The sequence below is a fragment of the Myotis yumanensis genome, unplaced genomic scaffold (genome assembly GCF_028538775.1).
Source record: "Myotis yumanensis isolate MYYU_CA2020_CCGP unplaced genomic scaffold, mMyoYum1.0.hap1 SCAF_117, whole genome shotgun sequence".
Classification (NCBI taxonomy): Eukaryota; Metazoa; Chordata; class Mammalia; order Chiroptera; family Vespertilionidae; genus Myotis; species Myotis yumanensis.
The window spans coordinates 18,161-35,964 of NW_027223868.1; the positions used below are offsets into that span (position 1 = coordinate 18,161).

The window sequence follows — 17,804 nt, forward strand, 5'->3', positions numbered from 1 at the left end:
TCATGGACTGGCTGCCTCCTCCACGCCCCACACTGGAGATCGAGCCTGCAACCCGGGCCTGTGCCCTGACGGGGAATTAAACCGTGACCTCCTGGTTCCTAGGTCGACGCTCACCACTGAGCCACCCCGGCCGGGCGTGTTCACGTCTATCACTGACCGTTGGGGCTAGGTGTTTTCTCCTCCTGTGCTTTAAACTCCCCCCGACGTCTTAAATGCACGAACAGTGAGCCCGAAACCCTAGCTCCCACCTCGACCCCAAGAAGAGCAGAACCCGGCCCGCGGGCTGCAGGGCCCACAAGTCATAAGCCCTCTCTCCATCCCAGTTCCCCGTGGCTATCGCGAAGGGCGTCTTGCAGTCACGATGAAAGCCGTCGAGGTGGGCCCAGTTGTCCCTGGCTCAGCAGGGGGAGAGGGTGGGGGAAGCTCACCTGCCCAGGTGAGCACCTGGGGGTTCTAGCCGATGCATCGCCATCCAGAGGCTGAGCCTGCAGAGAACAGTGATGCGTGACCCTAAGACCTTAGACGTGACAGCGTTAGACATCACAGCGTTACAACATCGCTACAGCATGGCTTTGCCGCGGGCGATGTGACAACATCACAACTTTGTAACAATGTTGCAAACTTTGTAACAACATCGCAACTTTGTAACAATGTTGCAAACTTTGTAACAACATCACAACTTTGTAACAATGTTGCAAACTTTGTAACAACATCGCAACTTTGTAGCAACGTTGCGACTTCCGGAAATCACAACATTACTACAGGACCACATACCATGCCTGGGGGATGGTGGCCCACAGCCGGTTTCGGGGGACAGCGTGGGGGGCGGAGGCCTGGGGTACAGCGTGGGCCGCGGCTGCCCCCTCTAATGCCCTGCGTTCCCTGCAGTGACCGAGGGCCGCGGCCTCCTGGACAGCGCCCCGCGCTTCTCGCTGCTGCCCACCTACCTGCCCGTGAGCTTCCGCGTGGACGCCGACGCCGCCTTCTTCCTGCGCGAGGCCAACCAGGACGTGATGCGCAACGCCAGCCTGCAGGCCCGCGTGGAGTCCTTCCTGGTGCTGCGCGCCCGGCGGCCGCCCGTGCTCCGCGCCCGCTACGGGCCCTTCTCCGCGCAGCAGGCGGTGCCCCGGGACCTGCTGCTGCCCGCCGGCCCCCCCGGCCCTCCGGGCGCGCCCCCCCTGGGCTGGAAGCTGCGGGCCCACATCCTGCGGGACCAGATCGACCCGGGCCGGCCCGTCGCGCAGGTCCTGTTCCACGTGCTGGGCCGGGACTGGGCCGAGCCGGGCCCCGCCGAGCCGCTGCCCTGCCTGCGGGTGTTCGCCTTCCGGGAGACGCGCGAGGTCCGGGCAGGCTGCCGGCTGCGGGGCGCGCTGGGGCTGTGCGTGGCCGAGCTGCGGCTGCCGCCCGGCTGGTTCAGCGCCCCCGCCGTGGTGGCCGGGAGGCGGCGGCCGGCGGGCCCGGCCGAGGGGAGCCCCGTGGAGCTGTACTACACGGTGCACCCCGGGGACCCGCGCCCCGGGGACGGCGGGGACTGCGTCCGGGCGGAGCCGGGGGCCGGCGGCGGGGGGCACACGGGCCCGGGCGACGGGGACGAGGCGGGGCCGCCCCTGCGGAGGATCGGCAGCGTGTTCCTGCGCCCCGCGCCCCGCGCGCCGCCGCTGCGGGAGCTGCGCTTGGATGACCACGTGGCCGTGCACTACCCGCCCCGGAGGGCGCGGCCCGGCGCCGTGCTCACCTTCCCGGTCTCCGTCTCCAGCAACTGCACGCGGGACCGGTTCACCCTGAGGTGAGTGCGCTCGGGGGCTTCTGAGGCGCCCGCCAAGGGGTTTGGGGTGTTGGGGGGCTGTGTGCACCCGGCTCCCCGTTTTCCCTGCAAAGTCAGGCCGTTGGATCTGAGCGGGGTGTCCCTTTGGCGGTGGAGGTGTCTGACCCACCCGTGGTCTAGGCCCATGGTTCTCAACCTCCCTCATGCGGCGACCCTTTCATACAGCTCCTCATGCTGTGGTGACCCCCAATTTCATTGTGACAAATTGAACATAATGAAAGCACAGCGATTAATCACAAAAACAATATGTAATTATATATGTGATTTCCGATGGTCTTAGGTGACCCCTGTGAAAGGGTCGTTCGACCCCCAAAGAAATCGCGACCCACAGGTTGAGAACCGCTGGTCTAGGCTGTCACGGAGCAGCTGGGGCACCCACGTGAGGCCTTTTGTGTAGCTGGGGGGCGGGGTGCCCTGGGCAAGTGTCAGGCACCCCAACGCTAATGTGGCCCAGCCGGGCCCCTTGACAGTTGGAGTTAAATGGCTGGCAGGTGGCCCTGGCCGGTGTGGCTCAGTGGATAGAGCATCGGCCTGCGGACCCAAGGGTCCTGGGTTCGATTCCGGTCCAGGGCACCCACCTGGGTTGCAGGTTCCTCCTCGGCCAGGGCCCTGCTTGGGGCGAGTGCAGGAGGCAACCAGTCGCTGTGTCTCTCTCACATCGACGATTCTCTCTGTCTCTCTCTTCCACTCCCTAAAAACCCATGGAAAAATATTCTCGGGTGAGGATTAACAACAGAGACTATAGGAGACAGAAATTAAAAAATAAATAAGTGGCTGGCGGGTGGGCCCCGCCTGGGGCCGATGGCGTCCGTCCAGCCTGAGAGCCGGGAGGGGGGACAGCCCGCCTGTTTGTCTCCGGCGGCAGCGCTGGGCGTTCACGAGAGAAAAGAGCAAAACGTGTGAGGAGCCTGCAGCCGCCGCGGGGATCCGGCCCGAGCGCGAGCCAGACGCCCGCGGGAAGGCGAGCGTGTCCTTTAGGGAGAAGCGTGTGCGCGATCCTCTCTGGAACAGAACGTGAGAGACGCGCCGCCTGGGCTCATTAGATTCCGCTGGACGGTTTGCCCGTGGCGCCCGGCGGAGTTGGATGGGCCGCCATCTGGCAGGGGCGTTGGGGTCGCGGAGCACGTCCTGACGGGACCCCAGGGGCCGCGGGGGTGACATCTGTGTCCCGGGGACCCTTCAGTCCGTGGACCGAGGCTCTACCCACTGAGCCACACCGGCCAGGGCGAGGCCAGGTTTTTATATCCGATGCGTCCCTCTCCCCTGAGGGCCGTGCACTCAGTTGTAAAGTGGAACGTCCTTTAACAACATCCCTGACGGCGTTTACATGAGGGAGAGAAGCAGGACGGAAACTCCCTGGCGTCGGAGAAAGGGCTGAGCGGTCTCTTCACCACCTGCCGCCGGAGCCCGCTGAGCCGGTGCCCGCGGGCCTCATGCTCACACACCCACCCCGGGAGCTGGCGGCGGGACCTGGAGAGAATGCGGCTCCGCCAGTGGGATTCGGTGACGCCTGCTTGTCACCGAGTTAATTGGGTTTAAATGAACGCAATTTGGCCGAAGTTAAAAAAATCAAATAAATGAGCGGGGGAGGGGGAGTCACCGAGACAGACGGCGCCTGGGGGATGGGGCGCTTCGGGAAATGAGCCGGGCGCGGCGGGCCGGCTGCGGGGGCCCGTGTGCAATTAGGCCACACGGCCCCCATGGGCAGGGACAGCCCTGCACAGACAGCTGGTCTCCGAGGGCCCTGAGCAACGCAAGACTCTTGTTGCTCGTAGGTGCCCTGTTCACAGGTGCATGGTGGTCGGCCGGTGCGGCTCAGTGGTGAGCGTCAACCTAGGAACCAGGAGGTCACGGTTAGATTCCCCGTCAGGGCACAGGCTGGATTGTGGGCTTGATTTCCAGTAGGGGGCGTGCGGGAGGCAGCCGATCCGTGATTCTCTCTCATCGTTGATGTTTCTCTCTCTCTCTCTCCCTCTCCCTTCCTCTCTGAAAAAAAAAGATTAAAAATATTTTAAAAGTTAAAATATATAATTGCACGTAGAGACTTCTGGGCCCAGGGAAGCTAAATTCGAATTGTGTGCGTGTCTTTGCTGCAGACAAGCATGGCGGAGTGAGTGATCCATAAGGACTGTCAGGCGCAAACATAGGGCGCCCGGGGGTAGGATTCTGAGACAGGCACAGAGCGGGTCTGCAAGCCAACAGCGAAAAATAAATGAATAAATAAATGAATATACACTCCGCGTCTGGAGAAGAAGAGGTTGTCTCTGAATTTTTTATCGATGCATCGCGGAGGTGGCAAGCCCGCCCTGGTGTTTAGATTCCGGCGAAACTCTTAGAAGCGCGATATAACAGTTTAATTTTAAAATGTCAATAGTTACAGTGAGACGGAAACTCCACCTTTGCCGCTCGGCTCGGGAGGGAGGGTTTTAAATGTCAACTTTAAATGCCCCGGGGACGCAGACTCTGTGACAGTCACTCCCAGCGTCGCCAGCCGCAGAAATCCTCCGGAGACGGCGTGCTGCGGGCCCTGCAGTCCGACGGGGCCGCCCGTGTCCGCGGCGTCAGGCCCAGGAGCCGGGTTCGCGTGACTGTGTCTCATCGGCGATACATTGTAGCGGGTTCTGTCCAGAGCCTTTGCAGCGTCCGGTGCCCCCTAAACCCAGAGGGTTCACGCCCCGAGTCACACAGCGGCCGCGGGATTACCCCAACACATGCTCGGCCCCTCACTGGCTAAAGCAGCAGCTGCGTTCTTTTTTCTTTTTTAATTTTCATCCGAGGATATTTTTCCCTTGATTTTTAGAGAAAGTCGAAGAGAGAGGGAAAGACAGAAACACTGATGTGAGAGAAACACGTCGATGGGTTGCCTCCTGCGCACGCCCAGACCAGGGCCTGGGCCGGGGAGGAGCCTGCAACCCGGGCATGTGCCCTGGACCGGAATCGAACCCGGGGCCCTGTGGTCCGCAGGCCGATGCTCTCTCCACGGAGCCACACCGGCCAGGGCTGCACTTGCATATGTTTAAGTCATTTCCCTTTTCTATTTGGTCTTCATAGTCCGGGCTTTCCAGGTGTTAATGTTTTTTTTAAAAAAAACCACACAAAAATGCAAGCCCTCCCGCTGCGCATGCCTGCGCTTCTGCATCAGTGGAACTTGCTCGGGTCACGTGCTGTCCTAGCTCCTCCGTGAAAAGTAGGAAAAGCCGGGGGACAGGGCAGATGCGCTGGGAGGCGGTTACATTGTATCAAACAGGTTACATTGTATCCAACCGGTTACATTGTATCCAACAGGTTACATTGTATCCAACCGGTTACATTGTATCCAACAGGTTACATTGTATCAAACAGGTTACATTGTATCAAACCGGTTACATTGTATCAAACCGGTTACATTGCATCCAACCGGTTACATTGCATCAAACAGATTACATTGTATCCAACCGGTTACATTGTATCCAACAGGTTACATTGTATCCAACAGGTTACATTGTATCCAACCGGTTACATTGTATCAAACAGGTTACATTGTATCCAACAGGTTACATTGTATCCAACAGGTTACATGGTATCCAACCGGTTACATTGTATCAAACAGGTTACATTGTATCAAACAGGTTACATTGTATCACCTGCCAGGCAACAATGTTCCCCGGGAACCAGCGGCCACCCGGGCTCCCAGCGGGCTCAGCCAAACCTCCCGTCTCCCCCCCGCAGGGCCAAGGTGAAGAGGGGTGTGCGCATTGCTGCGGTCAGAGCCAGCAGCCCGGCCATCTGGGAGGTCCAGGCGAGTGCAAACCGGGCCGGCAAGGCGGCCCCCGCCGTCATCGTCTGCCGCAGGAAGTCCCCCAGCCCAGCACCCGGGTGAGTCCCCCTCACTGTGCTCGGGCCCCGTGGGACAGTGGCTTCCCCGCCCCAGGTCCACGTGGGTCCTCGGTGGGTGTTGCCGTCTTGGGGACGCTGCCAGGTAAGACGGAGGGACGGTGGGCGGAGCCTTCTCACTGCTGGGACCCACCTAAGCCCAGCAGGTTAGCGAGAGACCGGGCTCCCGGGAAGGGGGGGGGGCGTGGATTTCTGTGGTTGGTGTTCTGCCTGCGTTGGCTCAGTGTTTCTGAAAACCCCCCTCGTGAACGGGGGTCCGTGTGGAGCTGGGAAGGGAGACCTGGGAGGCAGAAGGCAGGCAGGCGGTGGCCCCCGACGCCAGGCTGGTGGCTCAGCAGAGACCCGGGTGTGGAGCTCATAACCGTGAGCAGGACCCGGAGTGTGGGGGCCAGCAAGGCTCAGAGGTTGAGCATCCACCTAGGAACCAGGAGGTCATGGTTCGATTCCCGGTCAAGGGCACATGCCCGGGTTGTGGCCTTGATCCCCAGCAGGGGGCGTTCAGGAGGCAGCCGATCCACGATTCTCTCATCATTGATGTTTCTCTCTCTCTCCCTCTCCCTTCCTCTCTGAAATCAATACAAATACATTTTTTTAAAAGGACGCTCTTGTGGATTGTAACACGTGACCTTGCGTCTGAATGGTTCTCCCCGCAGAGGGAAGGGCCTGCGTATGAGGTTCAGGAAGCCTAACGCTTCCTTCTCGCTGGACGCCGCCGTCTCGCCTCCCTGCCGGGAGGTAACAAGAGGCGAACCCCATCTTCTGTTAATTAGCGCCACGGAGGCGGCCTCCTCGGACCCTGTGAAAACCAGACGGGCCCCGGCTGCGGACAGACACGCACGGCCCCCATCTGTGAACTGCCTCTGGATGGTGAAAATGACGGTCCTCGTTCCCTGTGGCGTGTGCAGTCCCCCCCCCCCCCCCCCCCCCCCGCCACGGCTGCCAAGATCAGAAGAGACTTTATTACCTGAGTCTCAGCCGCAGGCTCCCGGCGCGGGGAGGGGCGCATCGGCCGCCGGGAGCCGGGAGCCGGGCGGCGGGCTTCCCTCATTGTGTTTAGACGGATCATCTGTCAGAAGCACTTTCTCTCGGGCGCGTTTTAATAACTTCCGCATTAGGGACACTGCAGAGCGAGGCTCTGTCTCCAATACGTTTCCCTTCATCGGATTGGCCACAAAAAGGATGCAAATAGTAAAGTGTTTTCCTGGGAATGAGGGGCTGCAGGGACCTCTGGTGTCCTGTGGGGGGGGGGGGGGATGGGAGCGGCTTGCTCCCCGTGGAGCTGTGTCCGCAGGCATCTGGCTGACACGTCACACACGTGCCTGCACGTGACCCTGAGGTCACAGGTCTGGGGGCATCGCCTCTGGTGAAGGCTTCGTCACAGATGTGGAGAGTGAGCAAGCGTGTTTGTCGCTGCAATTTTTATTAGTTTATAAATATACTAGAGGCCTGGTGCACAAAAATTTGTGCACTCGGCGGGGGGGGGGGGCGGGGGGGGGCGGGGGGGGCGGGGGGGCGGGGGGGGGGGAGAGTCCCCCAGCCCGGCCTGTGCCCTCTCACAGTCTGGGACCCCTCGGGAGATAACGACCTGCTGGCTTAGGCCTGCTCCCGGGTGGCAGAGGGCAGGCCCAATCCCTAGGTGCAGCCCCTGGTCAGGCTCAGAGCAGGGCTGATTGGGGAGTTGGGGCGCCGCCCCCTGTCATGCACAGAGCAGGGCGGATTGGGAGGTTGCGATGCCACCCTCAGTCACGCTCAGGGTAGGGCTGATTGGGGGGGTTGGGGCACCGCCCCCTGTCACACTCAAGGCAGGTTCAATGGGGAGGTTGCGGCGCCACCCCCTGTGATGCACAGAGCAGGGTCAATCAGGGGGTTGGGGCGCTGCCCCCTGTCACTCACAGAGCAGGGCCAATCAGGGGGTTGGGGCACTGCCCCCCCCCCTCATCACGCACAGAGCAGGGCCCATCAGGGGGTTGGGGAGCTCCCCCCTGTCACGCACAGAGTAGGGCCGATAGGGGAGTTAGGGCACCGCCCCCTGTCACCCACAGAGCAGGGCCAATCAGGGGGTTGGGGCGCCACCACTGTCACACTCAGGGCAGGGCCGATGGGGAGGTTATGGCTCTACCCCGTCACACACAGAGCAGGGCCCGTGGGGGGGGGGTTTGGGGCACCACCCCCTGTCACACACAGAGCAGGGCCGATCAGGGGGTTGGGACGCCACACACTGTCACACACAGAGCTGCAGGGAGATCAGGGGGTTTGGGCGCTGCCCCCTGTCATGCTGATCCCAGTGCCGGGAGCCTCGTGGCTCCGCTGATCCCGGTGCTGGGAGGCATATTACCCTTTTACTATATAGGATAGAGGCCTGGGGGCCGGCTGGTTTGCCCTGAAGGGTGTCCTGGATCAGGGTGGGGGTCCCCACTGGGGTGCCTGGCCAGTCTGGGTGAGGGTCTGAGGGCTGCTTTCAGGCTGACTGAAGCTCCCAAACACTCCTTTTTTTCTTTTTTTTTTTTTCTTCTGGGCCAGCTTTAGCTCTGGCTCTAGCTCTGAGGCTTCCGCTGCTGGTTTGTTTGCCGTTCTATAATCGAAACAATGTATAACTTCAGCTCTGAGATCCCGGCCTATATTTGTTAGAATGTTTCAAACTGCCAGCTCAGAGGCAAGTCAGGCAGGAACGTTGGAGTCTGCAGTCACTGGAGCAAGCAAGCCTCATGTTCGCTTCCAGCTGCCTGGCTGCCGGCAGCCATCTTGGCTGACAGTTAATTTGCATAAGGATATGCTGATTAGCCAATCGGAAGGGTAGCGGTCGTACGCCAATTACCATGTTTCTCTTTTATTAGTGTAGATTTTATTGATTTCAGAGAGGAAGGGAGAGGGAGAGAGAGAAACATCCAGGATGAGAGAGAATCATGGATCGGCTGCCTCCTGCACGCCCCACACTGGGGATGGAGCCTGCAACCCGGGCCTGTGCCCTGACCGGGACCGAACCGTGACCTCCTGGTTCACAGGCTGATGCTCAGCCCCTGAGCCCCGCCGGCCGGGCCATTGCTGCGCCTTTAAATAGGCGGCCGTTGAGAGCAGCCTAGGCGTCTGTCGAGTGATGGGTGGATTCTGAAAGGCGGTGCGTCATGTGATCGAATCGTGTGCAATGGTGGGGAGGGCCCGGGGCGGCTATGACGTGGGACAGCGTTGGGTGGATCTGAAAACGTCACGATGAGGGAGCGGGAGGCTCGAGTACCAAGCTGAGCAACAGCAACACGCCACCTGCACAACGCGGGCCGGACCGGCCGGACGCAGGGAACGCGGAGGGGAGACCCGCTGGGCGCTGTGGGGGGGATGCCCAGTCCCCGTGGGTGTCGATGGTGAGACAGGGCAGCTGCCCGGAAACCCACACGTGAGACGCAGTGGGGGTCCGGGGGGGGGTGAGGGGTGTGTGTGGAGGGGGTGCAGGCGTCACGGGGGCAGGGCCTGGCACCCCCAGGAGCCCGCGTGTTGTCCGCGCTGCTCGCGGTCCTGCCTCCGTTAGAGACGCAGACGGAGCTGGGAGGCCGTGGCAGCTCAGCGACGGGAATTATGAGCCCAATTCCGGAGGAAATCACCCCTCGGGCGGACTCGTTTACCGCGTCCTGCCGCCCCTGCGGGCCGTCACCAGGCAGCCGGGAGCGTGGGCCTCGCCTTGATTTACCCGGCGCCGCTCCGCTTCTATTGCCGCCGTATATTTGGTACTTAGGGCCTCCGTCTCCCGGCGAGCACCGTGTTTAGAATGAAATTATGCCGCAGCCCCTCTCCGCGGGCGGGCGAGGCGGTGAGTTACTGCCCCGGGCTCACTGCGGGAGGCCTCGCTTCTGAGCGGCTCCCCGAGCGCCGCCGCCGCGCTGAACGCCGGGCTGTCCTGCTGCAGCTGCGGACGCGGCATAAGCCACAGCCTAACGGCCACGCCTGTGCTGCGATGTCACCGAGGCGCAGGGAGAGACAAAGCCCGTCCTTCGTCCCAGTGACCGAGAGTGTCCGCAGGAGCAGAGCCGCCCGTGGGACACACGGCATCGCACGTAGAGAACCGCGGCTGCCGTGTCTCATGGGAATTTCTGGACTCGCAACTCCAGTGACTGTGTGCATGTGAGCAGGCAGGCATGTGTGCACATGTGTGTGCACATGAGTGTGTTCCTGTGCATGCGCCATGCAGGTACGTGTTCACCTGTGTGCATGTGTCACAGGTGTATGCATGTGTGCACATCTGTGTAGGTGGGTGCGCACACGTGTGCGTGTGTATACACGTGTGCACATGTGCACATATACGTGTAGCCCTAGTGACCTCTGCAAACATGGGAAACAATAGTAAAAGCCCCGCAGGAAAAAGATGTCTGTGTATCCATTCTATAGCTTTATCTCTGTCGCTATATCCGTCTCCACATCATAGCAGGTCTGTGTTCACATGTACACAGGAAGCGTGACACATGTGTGTGAGGAAAACTCTGGAAGTCCCTGTATTCACTGAGCGGCATTAGCTTTCGCGATCCCATGTGCTTGGGAAGGTGCTTATCGTGAAAAAGGTGGCGTCACCCAGAGCCCTCACCAGGCCCCGACCCTGTGGGCACCCCGATCTCAGACGTCCATCCAGCTTCCAGACCCTGAGAGACAAACGTCTGTTGTTTATAAGCCACCAGGTCAGCGTCACTTGGTTTCAAGCTAAGATACAAAGTTGCAAACGACAAGCTAAAATACAAAGTTGCAAACAACAAACTAAGATACAAAGTTGCAAACAACAAGCTAAGATACAAAGTTGCAAGTGACCACGTTGGAGCCTTTGAGAAAAGCAACAGGAAGCCTGTCCGACCACCCGGAGTAAACACCCTGCTTGTCAAATCCCCAGCGAGCCAGGTACCTGGTCCTCCAACAGCCTCAGTCTCGGCGACCTTTCTGGCTCTCGGGGTGACATTTCACAGCAAACAAAGCTGTCGAGCAAAAATGCTAATCAGGGAGGAGGCATTTCGTGGCCGTGGCGTGTGCCTGGCGCTGGAGGAAGCGGTAAACCTCCTGCCCCTGGAGACATTGCGGGCGGTTGAGGCAGTAAAGTCAAGTGCGCACGACACGCTTTTAAAAACAGAGAACTGAGCCCGGTCGGCATGGCTCAGTGATGGAGAGTCAGCCTATGAACCTGGAGGTCAGGGTTCGATTCCCGGTCAGGGCACAGGCCCGGATTGCGGGCTCCATCCCCAGTGGGGGGCGTGCAGGAGGCAGCCGATCCGTGATTCTCTCTCATCATTGATGCTTCTCTCTCTCTCCTTTCCTCTCTGAAATCAATAAAAAAATATTTTTAGAAATGCAGGTTTAAAACCCCTCAAATGCCCAACACATAGAGTCGTCAGGCCGATGCATCCAATTAGGAATCGTGAGCGAAACCCTGGTGACGTGCCTGACACAAAGCGGGGACCCCCACTCCGCCCCCAGAAAAGGCCGCTCATGCTGTCGTCACTGGGAGGACCTCAGAGGACCTTCTCCGTGACCTCCCACTCCAGGCACCGCCATCGCCCAAATAACCCACCGAAGGAGAACATAAACTCCCGGAAACCGCCAGCGGCTCCACAGAGCAGCCCTGCGAGCCGGGCAGCGCTGCCCCCGGGAATCTGTCCGGGAGTTAATAACCCAAACGCACTCATCCTGTGCGGCTGTTTCACAACAAATCGCTCTTATCGTCAAAGCCGCAGACTTAGAGCCGGGATCAATACCTCCTTCACGAGCCGTCTGTCCAGAGGCCCCAGGTGCTCCGGGCCTGCCTGCCCGACTCAGGGTGGATCCGGCCCGTGTCTCCCCATCTGTCCCTCCGGGGGTTCTCGGGGCGTCACGTCCGCGCACAGGCAGGCAGCCCCATCCCTCTGGAATCGCGGTCACTACCCTCTCCGCTCAGCAGCCGCGTGAGGGCTCGAGGGGACCGTGACCCGGTGGGAAGCCTGCGGGGAGCCCCGCCTCCCGCGAGGACCCGGCTCTCTTCACCCCGCAGCGTCTCCTCCGATTCCGCTCCCGGGACCGTCTGTGGTTCGGTTTGGTGTTTTGTGAATCCTCACCCGGGGGTATATTCCCACTGACTTCTAGAGAGAGTAGAAGGGAGGGAGGGGGAGACGGAGAGAGAAACATGGGTGTGAGAGAGACACATTGACTGGTTGCCTCCCACGCGCGCCCTGCCTGGGGTCAGGATGGAACCTGCAGTCCAAGGATGGGCCCTTGACCGGGAATCAAACTCTCAAACCTCGTCTCACGGGCCAACGCTCTAACCATTGAGCCACCAGCCAGGGCTGCTCTCTGTGCGGCCCTGTGGGCAGTGTCCTGGGTCGTGGGGGGCGTGAACTGTGCTCTTTCCGTGGCTCTCGAGGTCCCTGCTTGTGGGCCGTGTTCTTCACCAGGGAGGGGAGGGGAGGGAGGTGTGGGGCTCGGTGTCAGAGGGGGACTCGCCGCCCCATCGTTAGGGCCACGTGAGCGCAGGCACCACCTGGAAACCACGCCGCCGTGGCTCGTCCCGTGTAATTGAAAAATAAATTTAAAAAATAAGTTTAAGAAAAGAGAAGACAGCAAAACATCTGTTTCCATCTGGAAGAAGCCAGGTTTTACAGGCGTGCGCGCCATTAACAGTGATTTATCTCACGCCAAGATACAGCCACGCGGGGAGCTCCGGGCCGGAGCGATTGGCGTGCATGGCTGTCGGGGGGCGAGGAGTTACAGGCCCACGGGAATGCGTTTTACGAGGCGTGACGGGAGGAGGAGGCGCCGAGACCAGCGCGAGAATGTTGTGGGCCTGTGCGTCGGTGATTCATGTCTCAGGGGTTCGCTGTGGGAACAGGACAGGGTGGAAACGAAAACCCAGGCCTTGGAGGGAGGTCTGCAGCCTGGGCAGCCGCCCCGAGCCTCTGAGGGGTGGTAGGGACCCCAGGTGGTTTGATCGTCTACCCCCCCCCCCCCCCCCCCCCGCCACCCCGTGCAGGGATGAGGCTCGCTGACATCTGCGTCGGCGCCTGTCACAGCTCCTCACAGTGATGAGCGCTAACGAGTGTATCGGGGAGCGGTCGGGATGTGGCTTCCCCCTTCTGCGTCTCCGGTCACCATGGTGTCAGGGGGTCAGCCACGAGTCCACGGTGAGCAGGGGTCAGCCATGAGTTCACGGTGAGCAGGGGTCAGACATGAGACCACGGTGAGCAGGGGTCAGACATGAGACCACGGTGAGCAGGGGTCAGACATGAGACCACGGTGAGCAGGGGGTCAGACATGAGACCACGGTGAGCAGGGGGTCAGCCATGAGTTCACGGTGAGCAGGGGGTCAGCCACGAGTCCACGGTGAGCAGGGGTCAGCCATGAGTTCACGGTGAGCAGGGGTCAGCCATGAGTTCACGGTGAGCAGGGGTCAGACATGAGACCACGGTGAGCAGGGGTCAGACATGAGACCACAGTGAGCAGGGGTCAGACATGAGACCACGGTGAGCAGGGGGTCAGCCATGAGTTCACGGTGAGCAGGGGGTCAGCCACGAGTCCACGGTGAGCAGGGGTCAGCCATGAGTTCACGGTGAGCAGGGGTCAGCCATGAGTTCACGGTGAGCAGGGGTCAGACATGAGACCACGGTGAGCAGGGGTCAGACATGAGACCACGGTGAGCAGGGGGTCAGCCATGAGACCACGGTGAGCAGGGGGTCAGCCATGAGTTCACGGTGAGCAGGGGGTCAGCCATGAGTTCACGGTGAGCAGGGGTCAGACATGAGACCACGGCGAGCAGGGGGTCAGCCACGAGTCCACGGCGAGCAGGGGGCCAGCCACGAGTCCACGGTGAGCAGGGGTCAGCCATGAGTCCACAGTGAGCAGGGGTCAGCCACGAGTCCACGGTGAGCAGGGGGTCAGCCACGAGTGGCCGCAGTCCGAGTGCCACTGACAGGGACTGGTCACCACTTCTCACTCGCTCGCTCGCCCGTGTCCCTGGAGGCAGCAGCCAGGACAGGGGAGCCTGGTTAGTGCCCAGCACTGCCCGCCCCTGAGAGGTGCCGCCCCTGGTGCAGAGGTGCAGTGAGAGCTGATGGCAGGAAGGGGTTGGGGGGAGCCCCCTCCACCGACCGCTGGGTCCGCTGTCCGTGGCTCTGTCCCCAGCGCCCAGCTCCACGGTCCCTGGACGACGGATGAGCTCCCTCTCCCGGGGCCTCTGGCTCAGCTGCCCGCCGGTCTCCCCCACTGCCTGGCGGGCTCAGCCTCCCCCCGAGTGAGGGTGACCCCCGTACCCCAGCCGTCCGGGCCCTGGGAGCTGGCTCTCCCGTGTCCACACGTCCAGCCATGGTCACTGGTCAAGGCCCGCGCTGGGCCTCTCGTCCTGCCCTGCTGCCCCCCAGGGTCAGAGGGGAACTGCCTCCCTCCCACTTCCTCCCCTAGTAACAGGGCGGGGCGCAGCCCTGGCCTATCAGAACAGCCCATCCATCCCCTGGGCCGCAGGGATTGGTGTGGGGGAGGGTCATGTGACACCAACATGGCCAATGGGATTCCTTCCCAGGATTTTGGGCGGGGCTATTGGGAAGGAAGCAGCAGTTTTCAGGGAGCGGGGTGGAGCCCGGCCTCACCTAAGCCAGATGCTAGGCACCTGGGGGGGGAGGGGGGAAAGAGGGGGGCGGGGGAGGGGGAGGGGGAGGGGGGAGGGGGGAGGGGGTGGAGCCGGCCTCACCTAAGCCAGATGCTGGGCACCTGGGGGGGGGAGGGGGGTAAAAGGGGGGGAGGGGGGGAGGGGAGGAGGCGGGGAGGGGGTAAGAGGGGGAAGGGGAGGGGGTAGAGTAAGAGGGGGAGGGGGAGGGGGAGGGGAGAAGGAGGGGGAGGGGAGAAGGAGGGGGAGGGGGAGGAGATAGGAAGTCTGAGCAGACTTCCCGGAGGCGGTGACATGCAGGCTGAGTGTTGAAGGATGAACAGGAGTTTCCGCCACCAGGGAGGGGGGACGGGCACTCAGGCTCGGGGAATAATGTGGGAGAACAGGAGCGAGCACAGTGCCTTTGGGGGGGCGGGGGGGGAGCTCATAGCTCATCGGGGCTGGACGGCCGCCCGGTGTTCCCTGCGGAGCTCGGACGTGCCCGCAGACCCGTGTCCTCCCCGGGGAACGTAATTAATGAATGTTCGCTGATGGAGTGAGTTGATGAATGAACACCATTGGCAAGAGCTGTTACAGGTAGTAACGAATGTATAACGGCTGCCACGGGAGCAATGATGAATCGAGGCCCGGCTGGATAAATGGCTGTTAGAGAGGAGCCCATCGCCTCGGCCCAGGGCCGCTAGGCCGGGGTCCCCGCCGAGCCGGCTTCCCGGTGACTGACGGGGGAGCAGGCGTCAGTCTGCGCCATCGGAGGGGGTCGGGCGTGCGGGAAATGACGAGGCGTGACTGGCAGCAGGGACGCGTTATTATTCGTCAAGTGCTCCCTCGGGGCTGGGGGAGGTGCCGAGTAACCCACTCGCACCTGTCAGTCTCTGGCCACGTGAATCCGTGGCACCGTCCTGCGAACACCCCGTCTTCGCCCGGAGAGCGGTGGGTGGAGGGGTGGGCACCCTGACCCGGTCCCCTCGGCTGGAGGTGGCCCTGCTCACTCAGAAGCCGAAGCCGGGCAGGACTCTGTGTCCAGAGCTGTTGTCCAGCCCAGCCCGACCCACTGTCCTGGGAACAGGTGATGCAGCTGAACACAGTTTCCCTTTAAAATAAGAAGCTCAGAGCCCGGCCGGCGTGGCTCAGGGGTTGAGCGTTGACCTAGGAACCAGGAGGTCAGGGTTCGACTCCTGGTCAGGGCACAGGCCCGGATTTCGGGCTCATCCCCAGTGGGGGGCGTGCAGGAGGCAGCCGGTCCATGATTCTCTCTCATCATGGATGTTTCTCTCTCCCTCCCTCTCCCTTCCTCTCTGAAGTCAATAAAAATATATTTTTTAAAAATCCGAGAGAGGACGAAAAGCGCTGAGGGGTAGAGCAGCGACAAGAGGGGGAGGGTGGCCAGGCTGGCTCCACGGGACGTCGCCCCTGGAAAGTCGGTGAATGCAGCCGTCACCGTGAAAGCGCTCCTTGAAGTAAGAGCAAAGCCTGCGGCGTTTTGGCACCCCACGCTTCATTATTGTACTTTCCTCCTGCAGAAAATTGTGGGGGAAATTGTACTCTTAATTCCACCTTGTTTCTTACAAAAGCTGGTAGGCACGGTGAGTCAGAATGAGCCGGATCAGACCAGAAAGGGCCCCGCCTCCTTGGATTCGGCGTCGCATCTGGACAAGGGCAGGGATGCTGGTGCGTCCGGGCGGCCGGGCCCGAGCCTATTCCTCCTCGAGTTTATCAGTCTCTGGCCTCCTGCCATCCACACGCCCTGTTCTCACCCCACAGGAGACGCAGACGTTTCCGCAGAAGTACATGTGAGCACGAGCAGGAGGGATGATCCAGCGTGTGTCCCGCACGGGGGGCTCATCGTCCGCACGAACCTCGTGGAGGCTTGGCTCAGCACCCCAGCTCACGGGAGCGGACAAAGCTTCAGGAAGAGGAGGGCGATGGCCCAAGGTCACACAGCTGGTTAGAGGACATGGATCTCTAGACTAGACGACACGTTCTGCCAGGGAGAGCCAGCAAGGGGACGAATGAAACATGCAAGTTGGAGCCTGGCCAATTGCTTAATCCCTCTGTGCCTCAGTTTTACCATCACCACCATCACCATCACCATCGTCACCATCATCACCATCACCACCACCATCATCACTATCATCATCATCATCATCACCACCATCACCATCACCATCATCATCATCACCATCACCATCACCATCATCATCATCACCATCACCATCACCATCACCATCATCATCACAACCATTACCACCATCACCATCATCATCATCACCATCACCATCATCATCATCACCATCACCATCATCATCATCACCATCATCATCACCATCATCATCACAACCATCACCACCATCACCATCATCATCACCATCACCACCATCACCATCATCATCACCATCATCATCATCATCACCATCATCACCACCATTACCACCATCACCATCATCATCATCACCATCACCATCATCATCATCACCATCGTCACCATCACCACCATCACCATCATCATCACCATCATCATCATCATCATCATCACCACCATCACCACCATCACCATCATCATCATCACCATCATCACCATCACCATCATCATCACCATCATCATCACCATCATCACCATCATCATCACCACCATCACCACCATCACCATCATCACCACCATCATCATCATCACCATCATCACCACCATTACCACCATCACCATCATCATCATCACCATCACCATCATCATCACCATCATCACCATCACCATCATCATCACCATCATCATCATCACCATCACCATCATCATCACCATCATCATCATCACCATCATCACCACCATTACCACCATCACCATCATCATCATCACCATCACCATCATCATCACCATCATCACCATCATCATCACCATCACCATCATCACCATCATCATCATCATCATCATCACCATCACCACCACCATCACCATCACCACCATCACCATCATCACCATCTGTCATCATCATCATCACCATCGTCACCATCACTATCATCACCATCACTATCATCACCATCGTCACCATCACCATCATCACCATCACCATCATCACCATCATCACCATCATCACAACCATCATCATCATCACTGAACTGTCGTTAATACCCAACAAATATCACACTCATAGAGAAAAGTACATCTTTGAGGAGATGATTTAACACCAGCTGGAAAATCCTTTTAGGTAACTTCCCAAATATGTCAAATATTTTCTCAGCCAAAGCTGCCCAGGAGACTTAGCCATGAGGCTGTTTCAAATGGAAGGAAGTTCCTGCTTATGAGCTGTTTATCTTTAATGAATTGAATTTCATGCCTGAAATTGTGATGATTGGAAAACGTACTTTTGAAAATGAAGATGCAGCGGTCTGTCCTTGTCAAAAGCGGTGACGTGTTTTTCTTGCTGGTCTGTGCACATCCCTGTCCGTGCGCCTGAGGAGGCGTTTCTAAGTCTCCAGCCACGGCACCATACCGGCTCCTTCCCCTCTTGGACGCAGTGTTGC

At 59.9% G+C, this 17,804-nt stretch overlaps 1 protein-coding gene across 1 annotated transcript in view; it reads left to right on the top strand.

Moving 5' to 3' along the window:
- Positions 1-361: 361 nt before the first annotated feature.
- The window catches only part of TMEM132D (transmembrane protein 132D), a 52,423-nt gene continuing 34,980 nt past the window's right edge, over positions 362-17,804 (top strand). Inside the window, 3 exon segments of the mRNA XM_070402931.1 lie at positions 362-413; positions 889-1,786; positions 5,534-5,680. Of these exon segments, the coding sequence (XP_070259032.1) occupies positions 362-413; positions 889-1,786; positions 5,534-5,680 (1,097 nt within the window).